Source organism: Myotis daubentonii, chromosome 7, assembly GCF_963259705.1.
Source record: "Myotis daubentonii chromosome 7, mMyoDau2.1, whole genome shotgun sequence".
In the NCBI taxonomy this organism is placed as follows: Eukaryota; Metazoa; Chordata; class Mammalia; order Chiroptera; family Vespertilionidae; genus Myotis; species Myotis daubentonii.
The window spans coordinates 77,244,988-77,265,819 of NC_081846.1; the positions used below are offsets into that span (position 1 = coordinate 77,244,988).

At 40.9% G+C, this 20,832-nt stretch overlaps 1 protein-coding gene across 17 annotated transcripts in view; it reads right to left on the reverse strand.

Moving 5' to 3' along the window:
- Window positions 1–20,832, reverse strand: part of R3HDM1 (R3H domain containing 1) — a 185,841-nt gene that overhangs the window by 22,431 nt on the left and 142,578 nt on the right. For all 17 annotated transcript variants that reach the window (XM_059704578.1, XM_059704579.1, XM_059704585.1 and 14 more), the window contains 2 exons: window positions 18,226–18,380; window positions 12,163–12,314 (listed from right to left, as the gene is read on the reverse strand). In XM_059704578.1, coding sequence (XP_059560561.1) covers window positions 12,163–12,314; window positions 18,226–18,380 — 307 coding nt within the window. The remainder of the gene's footprint in view (window positions 1–12,162; window positions 12,315–18,225; window positions 18,381–20,832) is intronic.

Sequence of the window (20,832 nt, forward strand, 5' to 3'; positions counted from 1 at the left end):
GGGCTGAGGGACCCCCCCCCAGTGCACAAATTTTTGTGCACCGGGACTCTAGTCCTATATAGTAAGAGAGAAATATGCAAATTAGGCCAGGACATCACAACCAGCTCAGAGCATGCCCCCAGCCCCAGTGGATACACACCAAACACCAGGGCTAGGGGCGGGCTCCAAGTGGCCATGGCACAGCTCGGGGGCCCAGCTCTGAGGCCATTCCTGCTGGGGGTTCGCGGGCAGGCATGCTGTGCCGCCTGCCCTGGGAGCAAGGCCCCCAGTGGACCTGCCCAGGGGGGCATGCTCTGAGCCATGCTGCAGCGAGAACCAAGGCCCCCAGCGGACCCGCCAAGGCGGGGTGTGCTCTGAGCTGCCGCGGGCCTAAGCCGTCAGTAGGATATCTCCTGAGGGCTCCCAGACTGTAAGAGGGGGCAGGTTGGGCTGAGGGACACCCACCCAGTGCACGAATTTTGTGCACTGGGCCTCTAGTTATAAATATTTAAAAGTGTCCACAATAAAATGTTATGAAATGATTCTCTGATTCAGGTAATAATTCTTCAATTAATAAGAATTACAGTTCTATTGTTTTTTAGTGGCAGTAACTCAGTGTGGTTCAATAAAAGGTAAAAAGAAAGAAGTGTAAAGGGAAGATTTCATAAAACGTAAGTTTGGACCATATGACAAAATATAAAAATAGTACTTTTTGAAATTAATGTTAATTATGATTGGACTGTGTTTATGTGAGAATTAGCTACCTGTGGAAATAATACAGCAGTTTGACAATTTGTAAATTTGGCATTACTGGAGAGAATAGAAAATTTCGCCAAAAGCTGAAAGGATTTTTTGGTTCTGTTCTAACTGGGGTAAATGTACCCTTGAGCCAGGCAGTGCTTCCCACCCTGATCTTTTTCACTAAACACATTCTAATGGCCTAATCAAGTTATGAGACACATGGGTGATAGGAGGTCACCAAGAATAGGACTGAAGGGTTCTGGGCTCAATTCCGGTCAAGGGCACATGCCTGGGTTGTGGGCTCGACTCCTCAGTGGGGGGTGTGCAGGAGGCAGCTGATCAATGATTCTCTCTCATCATTGATGTTTCTGTCTCTCTCTCCCTTCCTCTCTCCAAAATCAATTAAAAAAATAAAAAGCCACGAAAAAAAAAAAAGGAAAATGAGTCAGTAGCCACTGGGATTGTAAATCAAAGGAAGATTTTATCAAACGGTACCAAGGACCCTAAAAAGCAGTTATATCTTGGAAGCAACCCAAGTGCCCATCAACAGGCGACTGAATAAAAAAGCTGTGGTACATATATACAATGGAATATTACTTGCTCATAAAATAGAATGAAATCTTACTATTTACAATAGCATGGATGCACCTAGAGGATAGTACTATGTTCAGTGAATATGTCACCCAACTCAGAGAAAGACAAATACCATATTTCACTTATATGTGAAATCTAAAGAACAAAATAAATGAACAAGACGGAAACAGACTCAGACACACAGAGAGAACTGCTGGTTGTCAGAGGGGAGGGGGGTTTAGGATGGGTGAAAGAGGGAAGGGATTAAGAAGCACAATTGGGCCAAAACCGGTTTGGCTCAGTGGATAGAGCATCGGCCTGCGGACTGAAGGGTCCCGGGTTCGGTTCCGGTCAGGGGCATGTACCTGGGTTGCGGGCACATCCCCAGTGGGGGGTGTGCAGGAGGCAGCTGGTCGATGTTTCTCTCCCATCGATGTTTCTAGCTCTCGATCTCTCTCCCTTCCTGTCTGTGAAAAATCAATAAAATATAAAAAAAAAAAAAAAAAAAAAAGAAGCACAATTGGTAGCTACAAAATAGTCAAGGAGATGTAAGTAAAGCATAAGGAATATAGTCAATAATATTGTGATGACTATGTATGTTATCAGCTGGGGTACTGGAAATATCAAGAGGAACACTATGTAAAGTATATGACTGTTTAACCACTAAGCTGTACACCTGAAACCAATACAAAATAACATTGAGCCCTAGCTGGTTTGGCTCAGTGTTTAGAGCAGGGGTCCTCAAACTTTTTAAACAGGGGGCCAGTTCACTGTCCCTCAGACTGTTGGAGGGCCAAACTATAGTTTAAAAAAAAACTATGAACAAATTCCTATGCACACTACACATATCTTATTTTGAAGTAAAAAAACAAAACGGGAACAAATACAATATTTGTATTTGCATGTGGCCTGTGGGCCGTAGTTTGAGGACCCCTGGCTTAGAGCGCTGGCCTGTGGACTGCAGAGTCTCAGGTTCGATTCTGGTCAAGGGCATATGCCTGGGGCACGCAGGAGGCAGCCAATCATGATTCTCTCTCATCATCAATGTTTTTATCTCCTTCTCTCCCCCTTCCTCTCTGAAATCAATACAAATATATTAAAACAAACAAACAAACAAAAACAACAAAATAACATTGAAAGAAAAAAATTAGAAAAACTGTTTTTATTTACTTCAGAGAGAAGGAAGAGGGAGAATGAGATAGAAATATCAATGAGGAGAATCACTGATCAGCTGCCTCCTGCACGCTTCCTATTGGGGATTGAGCCTGCAACCCAGGCATGTGCTGTGAATGGGAACTGAACCGTGATCTCCTGGTTCATGGGTTGGCACTCAACCACTGAACCACACCAGCTGGGCAGAAAAACAAACAAACAAACAAACAAACCCCAACAACACCATATCTTTAACCTGTTAATTACCCTCTAAGGACTCTATGCCATGGAAGAAATTCAAGTTGCACTGAAGATGAATCAATAAAGTGAAAAAAAAAAGGGATATGTCATACATGTCTATAACAGGCTAAATAAATTCTTGCATATTCATAAAATTGAGCAGTGTAATAATTAAAAGCTATATTTACAAAGAAAATTTTAATGACACGGGAAAACACGGTATCAAATGAATAAAAAAAATATATAAAATATATCCAATAGAATCTCAACTATGTTAAAATTATATATGAAAAGAAAAAAGACTAACAGAAAAATCTGAATATGAAAACAGTAGTCAATTTAGGGTTATGGAACTATGGCTGATTCTTTTTTTTAATTCTTGATAATTTATACTTTTAAAATTTTTTTTCCAAAGAGGCATGCATATATTTTGTAATTATAAAAAAATAAACACTAAAAATATTCTATGACAACTGCCTGAAAAGTTACTTTTAAATGTTGTATCAGTGATTTAATTTTAACTAATAATCTGAATCTCCTTCAGAAATCTTTAACAGATGGCAGGGAGTGTGGTGAGGAGAGCAATACTGATTTTCTGCAATATAAACCTTCATTTAATTTGAGGGTCAGATGCTCAGCCAGGCTTGCTGTCTTGGGAAGAATATACTAGCTTTCTGCCTTATAAGCTCTTTGTAAATCAAGGTGATTTCTACATTGTAAATTTTTGTGATAAGGATATCTATTTAGGACAATATAAATAAACTTTCAACTATTTAGAATTTGTTCAAACTATATATTCAATTAATGAAATTAATGTCAAATGAAACTTTTATTGGAAAATTTTTGGATTTTTCCCTTAAACGCAAATGGCCCATTTTTCTGGGCTTTCCAGTTAAATGCTCAAATTTACAGAAATATTTACTTATAGTTCACCTATTCCCAAATGTGAAATATTTTTAAAAACTGAATAGACTTAAAACCAGAAAAATACTTAACAAAACAAAAAGGAGTTGGGACATGTGGGACAAGATTGTTGCTTTTACTGAGAACTCCAATCTATCTCTGTGTTTCCTGACAGCCAAGATAAAATGGTGGACCCAGAGGATTCTACAACTCTGCCAGAATGATAAAGGAAGAAAGCATTTAAGCCTTTGGCAGGTGCTAGACTACAGACATATCCTAATTGTATTCTATAATTATGCTGAATTTAAAGCAAATAGTTAATCATAGAGGAATCTAGTCCTTTGAAACAAGATATAAGACACAGTTCATATTTTACTAGGGACCTGAGGGGCTGGGTGGAAATCTTGCTTAAGAGAGGACAATCTCCTATTAAATAATAGGTAGAATGCAGAAGTACCTGCAGTAAGTGTTCACATTTTCCCTAAAAATGAACTTTACATTTGTTAAGTACTTGTGTGAGACCCAAGGGTCTATACTACACATTTCACATAAAAGATGCCTTTGGCTTGAGAACTGTAAAGGCAGCTATTTTTTTTATTACTTGTTAATCCTTACCTTAGGGTATTTTTTCCATTGATTTTTTTAGAGAATGAAAAGGAGGGAGGGAAGGGAATGAGGGAGAGGGAGAAGGAGAGGGAGAGAGAATTTGAGAGACACACATCAACTGGTTGCCTCCCACAGGCACCATGACCAGGGTCAGGGGTCAAACCTGCAACCTAGGTAAATGCCCTTGACCAGGAATAGAACCTGGGACCCTTTGGTGTGAGGGACAATGCCCTAACCACTAACCACACTACCAAGGGCAGGGCAGCTACTAAACACATTCAATCACAATGTTATCCCTGGTGCTCCTGGGATTTTGAGAGGGGCCATATTCTGACTGACACAGTAGAATGAACCAGTTAACATCAAAAGCAGTTGTCAGTGGGTCTATTGGATATATAACTTCAGTAGTGCACTGAAGTGGTGGAAAACATCTCTCCAGTATAGTTGATCCTAAGCTGCTCTTTTGGAAATAATTTAGCTACTTATTAAGTCGCTTCCTGAGTGAGGCCATAAAAATGCCTTGGCAATGAGGACACTACTTATACGACTAAGAACAGACATCCAATTCCCCAAACAGCTTCGCCAAATCTTTTATGCATAATTTCAAAAGACAGGATGCCATAATACTATAATTTCATTTCTTTGAATTAAAATTTCACCTATTACAGAATGACTTCTGGCATAACAGCATGAGTTCTGTTAACCTGCACCCCAGTGAAACTGGTGAAAACTATAAAAATGCAACTACTTAAAGCCTCTGAAAATGGACCACAGGATGAACACCTTTAAATAAGAACACCTTTAAAAACATGATTAGAAACGTGGGTCTTATATTTGAACCAAGATGCTTCCTTTGGTCCCTGCAAGCTTCATTAACGTAGAGTCTACTCCAGACAACTTGTAGCCAGGAACACAGAGCTCCCTCTCCCACAGCACACAAAGGGCTTTCTTTCTAGAAGTAATATGTCAGCTTTGTCCTCCTGCCTCCAGGTACCTGTTGTTGAAGTTGATAGATGGGAACTCTTTTTCTCCCAACCCCTACTTAGGAAACAAGGTCTATTGACATACTGAGATATGACATACTGGGAATACTTGGGCCCTGATTTGGGGGGGGGGGGGGAAGAGAGAGAAAGAAACACATCGATTGGTTGATATATATATATATATATATATATATATGTATGTATGTGTGTGTGTGTGTGTGTGTGTGTCCTATCTAATAAAAGAGAAACATGGTAATTGGCCATACGTCCGCTACCCTTCCCATTGGCTAATCAGGGTGATATGCAAATTAACTGCCAGCCAAGATGGCGGCCAGCAGCCAGGCAGCTTGAAGTTAACATGAGGCTTGCTTGCTTCAGTGACGGAGGACTCCAACGTTCCCTGCCTGCCGCTGCTGGCCTCTGAGCTTGCAGTTTGAAACATTGTTACAAATATAGAAGCTAAACAAAACCCCAGAAACCTGCTTTCAGCCACCTGGGATCTCAGAGCTGGAGCTGATACATTGTTTCGATTATAGAACCCAAACAAACCAGATACCTGCTTTCAGCAGCAGAGGCCTCAGAGCTGGAGCCAGAGCTAAAGCTGGCCCAGAATAAAAAAAGAAAAAAGAAAAAAAGGAGCAGTTGGGAGCTTCAGTCACCCACCAGCCTGAAAACAGCCATCAGCCCCTCACCCAGACTGGCCAGGCACCCCAGTGGGGACCCCCACCCTGAAGGGTGTGTGACCAGCTGCAAACAGCCATCATCCCCTCACCCAGGCTGGCCAGGCACCCCAGTGGGGACCCCCACCCTGATCCAGGACACCCTTCAGGGCAAACCAGCCGGCCCCCACCCATGCACCAGGCCTCTATCCTATATAGTAAAAGGGTAATATGCCTCCCAGCACTGAGATCAGTGTGACAGGGGGCAGTGCCCAAATCCCCGGATTGCCCTGTGGCTCTGTATGTGACAGGGGGCGGGGCCACAACCTCCCTATCTGCCCTGCTCTGTTCGGGACAGGGGAAGGCACCCCAACCGCCTGATCAGCCCTGCGGCTCTGTATGTGACAAGGTGTGGCGCCCCAACCCCCCCTCCTCCCCCCACGGGCCCTGCTCTGTGTGACGGGGTAGAGCCATAACCTCCCCATCGGTCCTGCCCTAAGTGTGACAGGGTGCGGTGCCCCAACCCCCTGATCGGCCCTGCTCTGTGCGTGACAGGGGGGAGCTCCCCAAACCCCTGATGGGCCCTGCTCTGTGCGTGACAGGGTACAGAGCCCCAAGCCCCCTGATGGGCCCTGCTCTGTGCATGACAGGGGGGAGCTCCCCAACCCCCTGATTGGCCCTGCTCTGTGCGTGACAGGGTACGAAACCCCAACCCCCCTGCTCTGTGCGTGACAGGGGGCAGCGCCCCAACCCCCGGATTGGCCCTGATCTGTGCGTGACAGGGGGTGGTGCCGCAACCTCCCCATAAACCCTGCCTTGAGTGTGACAGGGGACGGTGCCCCCACCCCCAATCGGCCCTACCCTGAGTGTGTCTGAGGGTGGCATCGCAACCTCCCGATCCGCCGTGCTCTGTGCATGACAGGAGGCGGCTCCTCAACTCCCCAATCGGCCCTGCTCTGAGCCCGACCAGGGGCTGCACCTAGGGATTGGGCCTGCCCTCTGCCACCCGGGAGCAGGCCTAAGCCAGCAGGGCGTTATCTCCCGAGGGGTCCCAGACTGCAAGAGGGCACAGGCCGGGCTGAGGGACGCCCCCCTCCTCCCCGAGTGCACAAATTTTTGTGCACTGGGCCTCTAGTATATATATATAAATAATATGTCCCAACAGGGGAATGAACCCACAACCCAGGTACGTGCCCTTGACTGAGAATCTAACCCAAGACCCTTCAGTGCGCAGGCTGATGCTTGGCTACTGAGCCACACCAGCCCGGGCAAGGCATGATCACTTTTGCCCCAGCTCTTGAACTGGTGATTCCATGTCAGGAAAGGCAAGCTGAGGATCCTAGGCTGTGGTCCCTCACTCTTCAAGTGCTCAGATCATAAAGGATGTTGCCACTTGGAGAGAAGCTTACCACTGAGCACATCCCCAGCTCCAGATACCTGGCCCAGAAATTTTCTGGGGAGAAAACAGGTCATAAAACAGAAGCACCTAATGTCTTCTCAAAAGAACGGACTTCAATTGCAACAGAGAGGGAAGAATTTGAAGCCTAGTGTAATCTCAAGAACAGCACAGGTTGACCTGGCTGGTGTGGCTCAGTGACTGAGTATTGACACATGAACCAAAAGGTCCCTGGTTCGATTCCTGGTCAGGGCACATGCCTGGGTTTCGGCCTTGATCCCTCATGGGGGGGCATGTAGGAGGCAGCCAATAGATGTTTCTCTCTCATTGATGTTCCCATCTCTCCATCCATCTATCCCTCTTCCTTCCTCTCTCTAAAATCAATAAAAAAATTACTAATCTTAAAAAACACACACAAAGAATAGTACAGAATGTAGTAAACAATTGGGAGGTGATTCAAGATTCAGGCTAAATTTAGGCCTGCTGGTTTGAAGGAGGAAACCAGGTAAAAAAAGAGCTGGACAGAGCCTTCCTGAGGTCAGAATAAAAATCAAACACTGACCCCAGAAACTTTTCCTTTACAGGAGCCATATTTTAATTGGAATATATTGTAGAGCAATTTATGAATCAGGCATTGTTGAAAACAACAGAGTAATCAGCTGGCAGTTATGGAGTTTAACAGTTGGGTGTTATCAAGGAAGAAAGGAACAGAGTCCTGCCAAAACCACCGTCACCCCAGGATTACTATGAGAATACCCAAAGCTTTTTTCCCTACTTGAGAACAGCATCAGAGGCTGAACCCTGGAGGTGGGGGAGTGGGGAGCGAAAGGGGGAATTAAATAGATGTCACTAAAATAACCCAGTCACTCACTATAAATAAATACACAAGCAAACAATAGAAGATACCCAGAGTTACTACAATATATTATTAAAAGAGATGCAAAGAAACAAGAAAGTATGACCAATTCCTTAGGAAAGCAGGGAACAGAAACTCCTTATGAGAAAGAACAATTTTTCAGAAAAAGACCACAACCCAATCAAAGGAAACCATGATTAAGGAAGTAAAGAAAGAATGGTAACAATGCTGCTTTAACAATTAGAAAATATTAATAAAGACTTAGAAAAGATCTATTTTGAGTTGACAGTAATAATGTAAGCTGAAGAACACTGATGGAAAATAAAAAACCTCAGAGGCCCTGGACGGTGTGACCAAGCGGTTAGAGCATCGGCCCATGCACCAAAGGGTCATGGGATTGATTCTTGGTCAAGTGCAGTACCTGGGTTGCAGGTTCAATACGCAGCCCTGGTCTGGGCATGGGCCTCTTGCACGTCCCCGACTGAGGGCCAAGCCCACAACCCGGGCTATGTAACCTGACCAGAATCGTACCAGCGACATTCCCGCTCATGGGTTGAAGCTCAATCACTGAGCAACACTGGCCGGGCACAATACACTCTTTGATGCTGGGCAGTGGCAGTGGCTGTAGCTTCAGTCAGGCATTTGACCACAAGGGTTAATAACTGCCACTCTACAGTGTATTTGCTGTTAGATGATTTTGCCCAACTATAGATTAATTTGAGTATTCTGAGTAGTGTAAGGTAGGCTGGCTAAGCTATGATGTTTGGTAGGTTAAGTGTATTAAAAATATTTTCTACTTATGATATTTTCGACTTAGGATGGGTTTATCAGAACTTAACCCCATCATAAGTCAAAGAGCATCTATAAATGAAAATATTCCTTACATGCTCCAAAATATTTCGGGGACACAATATAATTACTGATGCTCTGTGGCTTTGAATCAGCAACAAATAGTTTAACTATTTTTAGTGTACTCTACTTAAAAATACAGGCAAGTATCTATTTTAGAATATGGAATTTCCATACACAAAGTATAGACACATAATCCCTCACACCAATCATGTGAAGTATTATTCCTATTTTATAAATACAACAACCAAAGTGCAAAAAGACTAATTTGCCAAAGTTGCACAGGCTTGAAGTCAGGTTTTGTTTAGATTTCAAAGCTGTGTTCTTAATAACCACATCATGATAACTAATGCCTAATGGCACAATATTCACTGATCCAAAAAAAGTAGCTAATTTAGACCATCTCATGCCCTGATATTATCAGATTAGTGAGATTCCATGATGAAGAGCCTCAAGGAATATGTATATCACAGATTTGGGCTTCTGATAAAATGGCACTACAACCAACCAGGCATGTAGTTCTAAGTACAGTGTGGTAAAATAAACAAACATAAGCTGGTAGAAAAAAAATCTGTATCAGCTGTAATACTAAACTACTAAATACTAATCATAAATGGATTAAACTCTCTCATTACATAGAAACTAGTGGCCCGGTGAATGGATTTGTGCACACTGAAAGGAAATTAATTAGAAGGTGGCTGGTGGGGTGGGACTGGGCGAGAAAGGCCTGACACATCTTGGAGCCAACCTCCCGTGGTACCTCCCCAGCTGGCTGCGCTGTGGCTCAAAGGCAATCTGCAGAGTGAGTGTGTGTGTGTGTGTGTGTGTGTGTGTGTGTGTGTGTCCCTCCAGCAGGTGGGATCCCTCGGCCAGACCTGCAGGGGTCGGACCTAAACTGGCTCTCCGACATCCCCCGAGGGGTCCCGGAGTGTGAGAGGGCACTCTGCAAAGTTGCTGTTGCTCAGCAGCTCCTGCGTTGAACGTCTGCCCCCTGGTGGTCAGTGTGCATTATACCTACTGGCTGGACAGTCGCTTAGCCTTTTATATATGTAGATATAGATACCATATACATAAATACAACCAACCACATTTAAAAAAGTTTTAGCCTGGCTGGTTTGGCTCAGTGGATGGAGCATCAGCCTGTGGACCGAAGGGTCTCAGGTTCGATTCTGGTCAAGGGCACATGCCTGGGTTGTGGGCTCAGTCCAATGTGCAGGAGGCAGCCAATCGATGGTTCCCTCTCATCATTGATGTTTCTCTCTCTCTCTCTTACTCTCCCTTCCTCTCTGAAATCAATAAAAATATATTTTTTAAAAAAAGTTTTAGCCCTAGCTGGTTTGGTTCAATGGATAGAGCATTGGCCTGTGGACTGAGGGGGTCCCAGGTTCGATTCCGGTCAAGGGCACATTCCCAGGTTGTGGGCTCAATCTTCAGTGGGGGACGTGCGGGCAGGCGGCCGATCAGTGATTCTCTCTCATCATTGGTATTTCTTTCTCTCCCTCTCCCTTCCTCTCTGAGCTCAATTAAAAAAAAAAGTTTTAGTCTAATTTATATGTAAAATTATAAACTCTATTTCATGTGCCTGTGTTAATTAATTTTGCTCATGTTTTCATACCCACATCTGTTAGTATATAATTAGGTGCAAAGAGAAAAGTGAAAAAGGACATAGACCAGCATAGAAACATGGGTTAGCCAGACTGCGTGTGTGTGGGAAATGACCCAAGTGGAAAGGATAGGGGGAAGGAGAGAGTTAGACAACAAAAACTGCCTGTATGACATGATCTCATTTATGTAAAATTATGTTTGTAAAGAAATCAGGTGGGAAAAAAAGACCACAAAAAAAGCATAACAGAATGTTTTACACTAATACTTATTCATCTGATATTCATGATATATTAATAAGGGAAAAATGCAAGATAATGTCTATTTCATTAGAATCTATCAACCAATTCCAATACATATAAATATATATTTTTATGCACACATGTTTGAGCAGGCCAATACAAACAATGCATAATAGCTTGTGAGCACTGGTGACCAGAGTGGGAACATGATAGTTAGCTTTCCTTTTATACATCTTTACACTGACTGCTTCACTTGTGTCAACAAGCATAATTCAGAGATAAAAAATTCTAATAAAAAATTTAAAAAGTATAGAGAGTTACAGAAACAAAATAATATTAAGGCCAATAATATGGTACATAACTGAGAATTGATTATGTGCAAGGTTGGCCTTTGTCATTAAAGAAGTGTTTTAATTTAGTATGGATTCACTAAGCTTCTACTATGGGCCAGGCCTCTTTAACCTGTGGCAGCCAGAGCCATGCGAATTCCTCGGTGGATGGGGCGTGTGTGGACTGTGTGTGTGTGTTTCTGACAACACATAAAATGAGAGCCAAGTCCCATTTCCCAGCAGATTCCCTGTGACAAGTATGTCAATCCCTTCTTTATCCATAAATACCACCTGTAAACATAACTGAGTGGCAACCTCTTGTCAGCAATGATAACTAAAGACCCCTTCTTATAAGAGCACTGAGGCCCCTCTGACAACCCCATAGGGATGGTCTTGAGAATAAATGAAGGACTGTAATACACTCTGAACAAAAACTACAGGTACCCAATTCAAAGGAAAATTACTATTTTTAACACATTTAAGTTTTTTCAGAGATGCTTCTGTTCTTCCAAGCTGAAGTAGCTAATGGAATTAATTCATGACTTGCTTTAATGCAGAGCTACTATCATTTGCTTTTCTTATATACCCTCTTTCCCCTTACTGATAAAAAATGAGCTTCCCAGAGCCTCAAAAATTTTAGTATGATATTTTGCTACTGATGTTTTATAAAGGAAACCTATTCTCATCAAACTCCTATGAAATCCTTAAATACTGACAAACAAATGCTCTAAAGTCCAAGGTCTATGGCCAACTATTTTATTCCACTTGGGTAAGTAAAAGGAGACTAAAAGAAATATTAGAAAAAGATTGTATCATAGTTATTCTTTTTAAAAATTTTTAAGTTTATTTATTTGTTATTATTACTTTAAATTCTTTATTGTTTAAAGTATTACATATGTCTCCTTTCCCCCTTATTGTGTATCATAGTTTTTCTATTCTACATTAGAGAATGATCTCAGGTAATGCCCTGAGGCAACTTTAAAATTAGCAACAGACCAAAATCATGATAAAAAACGAGAAGCTATAGGATTAGGTTTTTTAGTCATACTCACCTTAAATTATTTTGTTGGCCAGGTGGAATGACACTATAGTAAACTGGAATTCCTGTTGTGGGCATAGATCCTTGATTAGATTGATTAGGGAAAATAACAGGCTGTTGATAAGTCTGATGGGCAATTCCTTGAGAACCTTGAGGCAGTGAAACCTAAAATTTAAAAGACAATTTAAAGGGAAAAGGTTCTTCAAACTCTTGCAAATGTTAATGTCTCTAGCCTTCATAAACTTTTCAAGTACAGTAAACCCGTGATTTTGTGGACCTTGATTTATGGACAATTAAACAAACAAAATTTCGGATCCATATGTTATATGTGGAAATTAATACCCTGTTAATTTAAAAATGGCCTTAACCAAGATTTGTTCATAATTAAATTAACATATTATTTTTTGTGTTATTAATTCAATATTATTTTAAACAAATTTTAGCAAATAGGCCATATGCTGGGAAAAGCGCTGTAGTAATTTTGCCAATATAAACATTATATATCTACAACTACAGCCTACATATTTATATCCAAAAGTAACACTGCTCATAAACAATGTTCATAAACAATGTTCAGGGAATGATTAACACGTGATCACACCACATCACTCGAGGTAATTGGTTCTGTTGTCGCCTGGCATGACTTTCTGCAGCAGTTTTTTTTAAAAATATATATATTTTATTGGTTTTTTACAGAGAGGAAGGGAGAGGGATAGAGAGTTAGAAACATTGGTGAGAGAGAAACATTGATCAGCTGCCTCCTGCACACTCCCCACTGGGGATGTGCCCGCAACCGAGGTACATGCCCTTGACCGGAATCGAACCTGGGACCCTTGAGTCCGCAGGCCGACGCTCTATCCACTGAGCCAAACCGGTTAGGGCTCTGCAGCAGTTTTAACGCATGCTGGCTGATGTTCCGATGTGCACTTAGCTAAGCCACACCCCCAGCCGTGTGCATTTTTTAATTCAAGATGACTGGTGAATTCATACATTTACTAGACCTATTCAGTAGGAATTTAAAATTACAGTAATACAAATGGAAAACTTCTCTGTGAAATTTTCATACATACTTAATTTTAATTAAACAAATGTGTTTACATAAAACAGGTAAACTTGTCAACTTTTTAACATATACATTTAGAAAACCTACTTTATTACATAATGGACTTTCAGCTTTAACGGATACCCCATTGCCCGAATTAATCTGTTATATTGAGGTTTTACTGTATGACTAGTTAAGGAATAAGCTAAAACTGTTAACAGGCTGTCCTGATAAGTTAGCCATAACACTACCACTTTATTTCTATGTTTTTTTTTCACCAGCTATTGTTTTTCACTAGCATTTATCAATTGTACAGTAGACTAGATGCATTAGATTTTTTAAAAAAGATAAGATTCATGTCCCTAAGTAAAAGTTATTTTAAAAAATAAGCTGTTTCCAAATAAGGATGACCATTTGAAACAGGAAGAGTAATACAGTTCACTTCAAGTAGAGCTGAGTAAAACTCAGGTAGGGCAACAGTGAGATACCCTGTGGATCAGAAGGAGTATGAGCCTTGAAGCTTAACATATCTGGATGTGATATCAGCTTCAACACTTTGCTATCTATGTGACACTGGGCAAGCAGCTTTACTATTCTGAGTTCCCAGTCACTTATCTGGAAAAAAAAAAAAAAAAGGATGCCACCTTCATCTCACGGGAGGTATTATCTTTATTACAATATCCAATTACAGGTTCTAGCACAGTAGGCATTTGGTAAACAGTGGATCTTTCTTTTTTCTATTTTAAAATTTCTACTTATTTTATTTTTAAATTTAAATTCTTTATTATTGAAAGTTTTACTATGTCTCCCCTTCCCCCTTTGGGTTTTTTTTTTTGATTTTCAGAGAGAGAGGAAGGGAAAGGGATAAAGATGGAAACATTGATAGAGAAACATTGATTGGCTCCCTCCTGCACATCCCCTTCTGGGGATCAAGCGTGCAACCTGGGTATGTGCCCTGACCTAGAATCGAACTATGATCTCTTGGGTCCTGGATAGATACTCAACCACTGAGCCACACTGGCTGGGCACATCAAATCTTTCTAACAACCCTAGTAAGATACTTTTATCATCCTTGTTGTATAGATGGGGAAGTAGAGGATAAGTAACTTGTCCAAGTAACTCAGAGCCTCAGTTTGTGCTATTCTCTATACTTGGGCCCTGTGATTTATAAGTTCATGATTAATTTACAAGTCTGGCTTATACAGCATGTTTCTAAATGTAACCGGTCCTCTCAAAATACACTGCAATCTCTTAATTACTTTCAATTTGGCTCAATCATTGTAATGAGAAAGTTACTAGTGTGAATATCCAACTCTGTATAACACAATATTATTTCCGTCTTTTTGTCTACGGAGGCAGTGTGAAGATTCTGAGATTACTAGAGGCCTGGTGCATAAAATTTGTACACTGGGCGGGAGTGGGGTGAGGTGGAGGGGTTGGGTTCCCTCAGCCCGGCCTGCGCCCTCTCGCAGTCTGGGACCCCTCGCTCCTTACTGCCCGCCTGCTCGCTGCTCCTTACTGCTCAGCTTGCTGCACCTTAGCAGAGGTGGGAGAGGCTCCTCCCACCACCGCAGCTGAGCTTGTCAGACGCCAGCCATGAGCCTGGCTTCTGGCTGAGCGGTGCTCCCACTGTGGGAGCACACTACTATGAGAGGGCAGCTCCTGTGTTGAGCGTCTGCCCCCTGGTGGTCAGTGCGCATCATAGGGACTGTTCGTTCTGGTCGTTCTGCTGTAAAGGTCGCTTAGGCTTTTATTATATAGACTATTTCTGGTTGTGTCTAAGTTAATACATATACAGGGTAGACTTAGGAAGAACGATACAGCTCAATCTACATGATTTAAACTATAGAATCTATAGCTCAAGCATGTCAAACTTAAACGAGGCATGCAGCACACTGGCTGTGAGTTTGACATGCTTGCTGTAGCTAGTGGTAAAAAAGAAAAATGAAGTACCAAAAGAGAAAGAGGGAACAGTACTTGAGAATGTACAGCCACAGAATACACTCTACTGAGGACAGAAGAGTTTTCTGGCTTATTTTTGAGACAACAGTTTATCACCATCCAGCTTATCTATCAAATGTAGGAGGAAGTATAAAGAGGCTGTCATTCATTGCTCATCAGAGTAAAATACTTCTCATAATCATTCATTCAATGTAAGGATTACATGAAATACCATGGGAAAATAATTTATACCTTGTAAAAAAAGTATGCTATAGAAATAATAACTTAGCTCTGAAGCATTTTTAATATCTAGCTCCATTTTATAAAAGTACACCAACAGGTTATACTTTATTTAAAAATTACATTCCTTGCCCTGGCCAGTTTTGTTCAATTGTCAGAGCATCAGCCCATGGACTAAAGGGTTGCAGGCTCGATCCCCAGCCTAGGTTGGGGTTGTGTGGGAGGTAACCAATCGATGTGTCTTTCTCACATTGATGTTTCTCTGTCTCTGTCTCTCCCTCTCCTTTCCACTTTCTCTAAATACCAATGGAAAAAAATTTCCTTGGGTGAGGATTAACAAAAAGTAAAAACCAATACAAATTATATATCTTACACTAGACTGTGAGCCACTAAGGCCAAGAGCAAATCTTATCTGATGCCTGGGCATCTTGTCTAATAGATGCTCAACGTACTGGATTAGGTAGCATGACCGGGGTTCTTGAGAAGGGAGAGTTCCTTAGTACTGATCCTATAGACCAGTGATTGCGAACCTTTTGAGCTCGGCGTGTCAGCATTTTGAAAAACCCTAACTTAACTCTGGTGCCATGTCACATAGAGAAATTTTTTGATATTTGCAACCATAGTAAAACAAAGACTTATATTTTTGATATTTATTTTATATATTTAAATGCCATTTAACAAAGAAAAATCAACCAAAAAAATGAGTTCGCGTGTCACGTCTGACATGCGTGTCATAGGTCGCTATCACTGCTATAGACTGTCTAGCTATGAAGAAAGTAGAAGATGGGAAGTCTGATGAACCTAGGCTCATGCATGGAGGACAAAAGTAAAAAGCATGCAAAATATGAGAAAAGAAAGATGTAAAATTTACTTTCGTGTCCTGGCTGGTGTGGCTCAGTTGGTTGAGTATCATTCTGTGTACCAAAAGGTCTCCTGTTTGTTTCTGGGTCAGGGCACATGCCCAGGTTACGGGTTTGAATCCAGTTGGGGTACGTGCAGGAGGCAACCGATTGATGTTTCTCACGTCAATGTTTCTCTCTCTCTCTAAAACCAATAAAAATATTTTAAAAAATCTAGTTTCATAATGTATTTTTTTTCTTTTTCCTTAATTGCCTTCTATAATTAGGTGGCTTCAAGACTAGACATCCTTGAAAATTCCACATTTTACCATTTTATTTTTTTAAATATATTTATTGATTTTTTACAGAGAGGAAGGGAGAGGGAGAGTTAGAAACATCGATGAGAGAGAAACATCGATCAGCTGCCTCCTGCACACCTCCCACTGGGGATGTGCCTGCAACCAAGGTACATGCCCTTGACTGCAATCAAACCTGGGACCTCTGCGTCTGCAGGCCAACGCTTTATTCACTGAGCCAAGCCGGTTAAGCCACATTTTAGATTTTAATTTCAATTTTGACTTTCTGGAATTAAATGGAATACGCTAGCACCTTTGCTCATATACTTCCTATTCCCAGAATGTTTTCCTCACCAATTTATGCCTGTTATTTTAAGAGATAATTTAAGGTTTATATCTTCCCAGAAGACTTCTGTATTAAGTCCCTAATCTGTTCATGGTTGTACTTCATGATTCATTCAGTTACCAGTCTGAATACTATAAAAAATTTAATTATGTTTAGATAACATACGTGTACATTTATCTTCCCAACTAGATTGGTTTAACCTTGGGGAGATGAATGAAAATGATCTTTGGATTTCTTAACATTAGATTCAGTTACAGAAAACCATCTATATATATAAAAGCCTAAGTGACCAAACGACTGATTGCTATGACACGCTTTGACCACAGGGGGCAGACGCTCAATGCAGGAGCTGCCCCCTGGTGGTCAGTGCGCTCCCACAGCAGGAGTGTCGCTCAGCTGACTGATGGGTGCCAGACATTGGGCTCATGGCTGGTAAGCACTGCTGAAGCAGCACAGGCATCTCCTGCCTCTGTGGCAGCGTGCTACAGAGTGGCAGTGGCGGCAGGTGCAGTGGGGCTGCGATGAGTGGGAGTGGTGCGGCACCTGGCCACCTGCCACTTTGCACACTACTACATGCCTCAGGAGATGTTGGACTGCCGGTTTCGGCCCGATCAGCAGACCGGGCCAAAACTGGCAGTCCGACAACCCTCCCAGGGGTCCTGTATTGCGAGAGGGTGCAGGCCAAGCTGAGGGACCCCACCGGTGCACGAATCCGTGCACCAGGCCTCTAGTGAGGCAATAAAACAAAACCACTTGCAAGTCATTCCAGAAAGAAGAAGGAGGTAAAACACATTTCTGAAAATGTGGCACACTGTATTAAAAAATATGACTTATTCATGAAACAATCGGTATTTCTACTTTAGAACTATAAATTAAAATCCATGTCATTTTTAATACATGTAATTTCTTTTGGGGTTGAGGTGGGGGGAAAAATCAGTTCCAGCATGGGCAATTGCACAATCTCCTTTATTCTATAAGCACTGATAGCCTGTACTCCATTTCACTGTTTCAAATACCTATTACTATTGCTATTTTCCCTCCCATTCCACTTCCCTCAAGAGGCTGAATTATAGAGTAAGATACTTGCTTATATATTTAAGTAGTCAGAAACATAGTTAATGCCAGGCAAAATTTACTTGTCAATATCAAAGTAGCTCAATATTTTTCCCTAAAAATTATTGAAGCAAATGAATAAAGCAATAAAATGATAAAACAAAACTGCTATGACTAATAAAAGACTATAAAGTTATGTATTATAGAACACTGGGTAACCTTTTAATCCCATATTAAAAGAATAGAGACGATGCACCATAGGTATACATTTTATTTATTCTAAATCACCTCTACCCAAAGGAGGTGAGTGATAACGTACCTGATATGATGGCACTGAAGGGTAGGGGATGACCACTCCTTGAATCTGATTTCCTATGCTGTTGGGTTGGCCACCAACCAGGCTCTGACTCTGGGGTTGCTGAATTCCAACTATTCCTTGGTAGTTTTGCTGCTGGTTGGGCATAACTTGATAACCTGTAATGACACAATGAGTTAAATCCTGTTTTGAATTTATTTAATCTAATAGGGTGTTTTTGTACTTTAAGCAAGTAATTTGTGTTCTAAAATGATAGAATTTTGTTCTAAACAACAAATTTCAAACAACCTTCTATTATGAGAGCTAACATTGAAAAGATTTACTATGTAGGTAACCCAAGTCAGCTATATTTTTTTTCTCCCTTAAAATACATTCTAATGAAATTTGTGTGCAAAGATTCTCTTTGTAGCTATAGAAATTTATAGGGATACAGACTTGGATTACACAGACAATTACTATTTAGTATGTATTAAAATATTATCACAACTAGTTCCTGGGGACCAGGAGTAGTTACATAATTTGTGGGGCCAGTGCAAAAAAAAAATAAAAAATAAAAAGTAGGGCACCTTGCTAAAAAATTGAGGTTTTCGTATTGGTAATAGAACATTGCTTTAAGCATGGGGCCCCGTGTAGCTGCATGCCCATGAAGCTGGCATTTCTGGGGGCCAAAAAAAAAGAAGGAAGGGGGCCACTTTTACAGAATGCTTGTATGTTTTTTTTTAAAAAAATCACGCTAAGATATAAATCCTTATATTAGGAATGTGTCAAGGGCACAAGGAAAATGGAGTCATTTAGCAATTTTTCAAAAAGATTATTTCTTTATTGTATTAAGGTCACTAGATAGAGAAACAGATGCTTAATGAGATTAATCTACCAGAAGTCACAAATCAAAGAAAAAAGGACAATACTTCTCTACCCTGTTGGTAACTGAAGTAGTCAGTTAAGACTATAAGTTTACTTTTATCGACTGAATTTATCAGTTATTTAAATAAGAATCTGAAATAAGTTTTGAGTAGTGAATATGAATTGTATTTTGTCTCCTGAACCTAAGAAGATTCCTTATGTAAACCAATTAGTTTAAGACTTATACACATTATTAAAAGCTACAACAAATCCTGGTTAAAAAAAAAAAAAAAAAAAAAAAAAAAGGGTCCAGCTGGCATGGCTCAGTGGTTGAATGTCGACCTATGAACCAGGAAGTCACGGTTTGATTCCTGGCCACGGCACATGCCCAGGTTGCGGGCTTCATCCCCAGTGTGGGGCGTGCAGGTGGCAGCCAATCAATGATTCTCTCTCATCATTGATATTTCTATCTCTCTCTCCCCCCCTCTCTTCCTCCCTGAAATCAATAAAAATATATTTAAAAAGAAAAAAGAAAAAAAAGGAAAACCAGATAAAAATAAATAACTAACCTTCTAGTTTAAGGGTATTTAAAAATTTCTACAAAGATGAATCAAACTATGACATTGCCTATAAACACTTCCATAACTGAAAGTCAGTGAAATGATTTCTCTGACAACACCACTAATATATTTTGCTATCTTATAAATATCAGTTTACATTTTCATCCTTGTTAATCCCTACAGCAACAGAAATGGCAAAGACCCCACCTTAAGTAGTAGACAACAGTATGACTATAGTTCCCCAGAAGCCTTGATGATTCTGCTCAAAGATTAAATAACTAAATAAAATCTAGCAGTAACCTTCCCTAAAAATGTAACTATAAAGTATATCTGGTAACTAAGCAAAATATTAACAACAACAAAGTAAAAATGAAGTTATAGTGAATCCTTTCATCTTTCTATGGCAACAGTGCTTTATGACCACAATTCAAATGACTTTTCACCAATCTAACTTTGTACAAGAAATGTGTATTCTAATCCTTATCTGTAATAAGTGATTGACAATATACTGTTTCTTAAACCTTACCCCTGTGAATTTTGTATAATACTTAAACTTGTAGGCAGATAAAGGACAAGCAGAAGAAACTTCTTTCTGTTCTTTAGTATAGTTACTATTCAACCCTATTTTCAGTTTATCAAATGACAAGTATTTTAAATTAATACCCTAAATACCAAAACACTGTAAAAAAATATACTGACATACTTCCACACCTAGGGAAATAAAGGGCAGGAATTGAAAATGGGATGTGGCCAAAACTGGTTTGGCTCAGTGGATAGAGCGTCGGCCTGCGGACTGAAAGGTCCCAGGTTCGATTCCGGTCAAGGGCATGTACCTGGGTTGCGGGCATATCCCCAGTAAGGGATGTGCAGGAGGCAGCTGATCGATGTTTCTCTCTCATCGATGTTTCTAACATTCTATCTCTCTCCCTTCCTCTCTGTGAAAAATCAATAAAATATATTTTTAAAAAAAGAAAAAAAAGAAAAAAGAAAATGGGATGTGAATATAATATGTTTTCTTGTGTTGGAAGTGCCACCTCTAAACACACCCATTACCCCCCGCCACACACACACACACACACACACACACACACACACACACACACACACACACATAGAGGCATGCATGTATATATTACAGCATTAGAATTTGGGCCTAGCCCAAACTGGTTTTGCTCAGGGGTTAGAGCCTCGGCCTGGGAACTGAAGG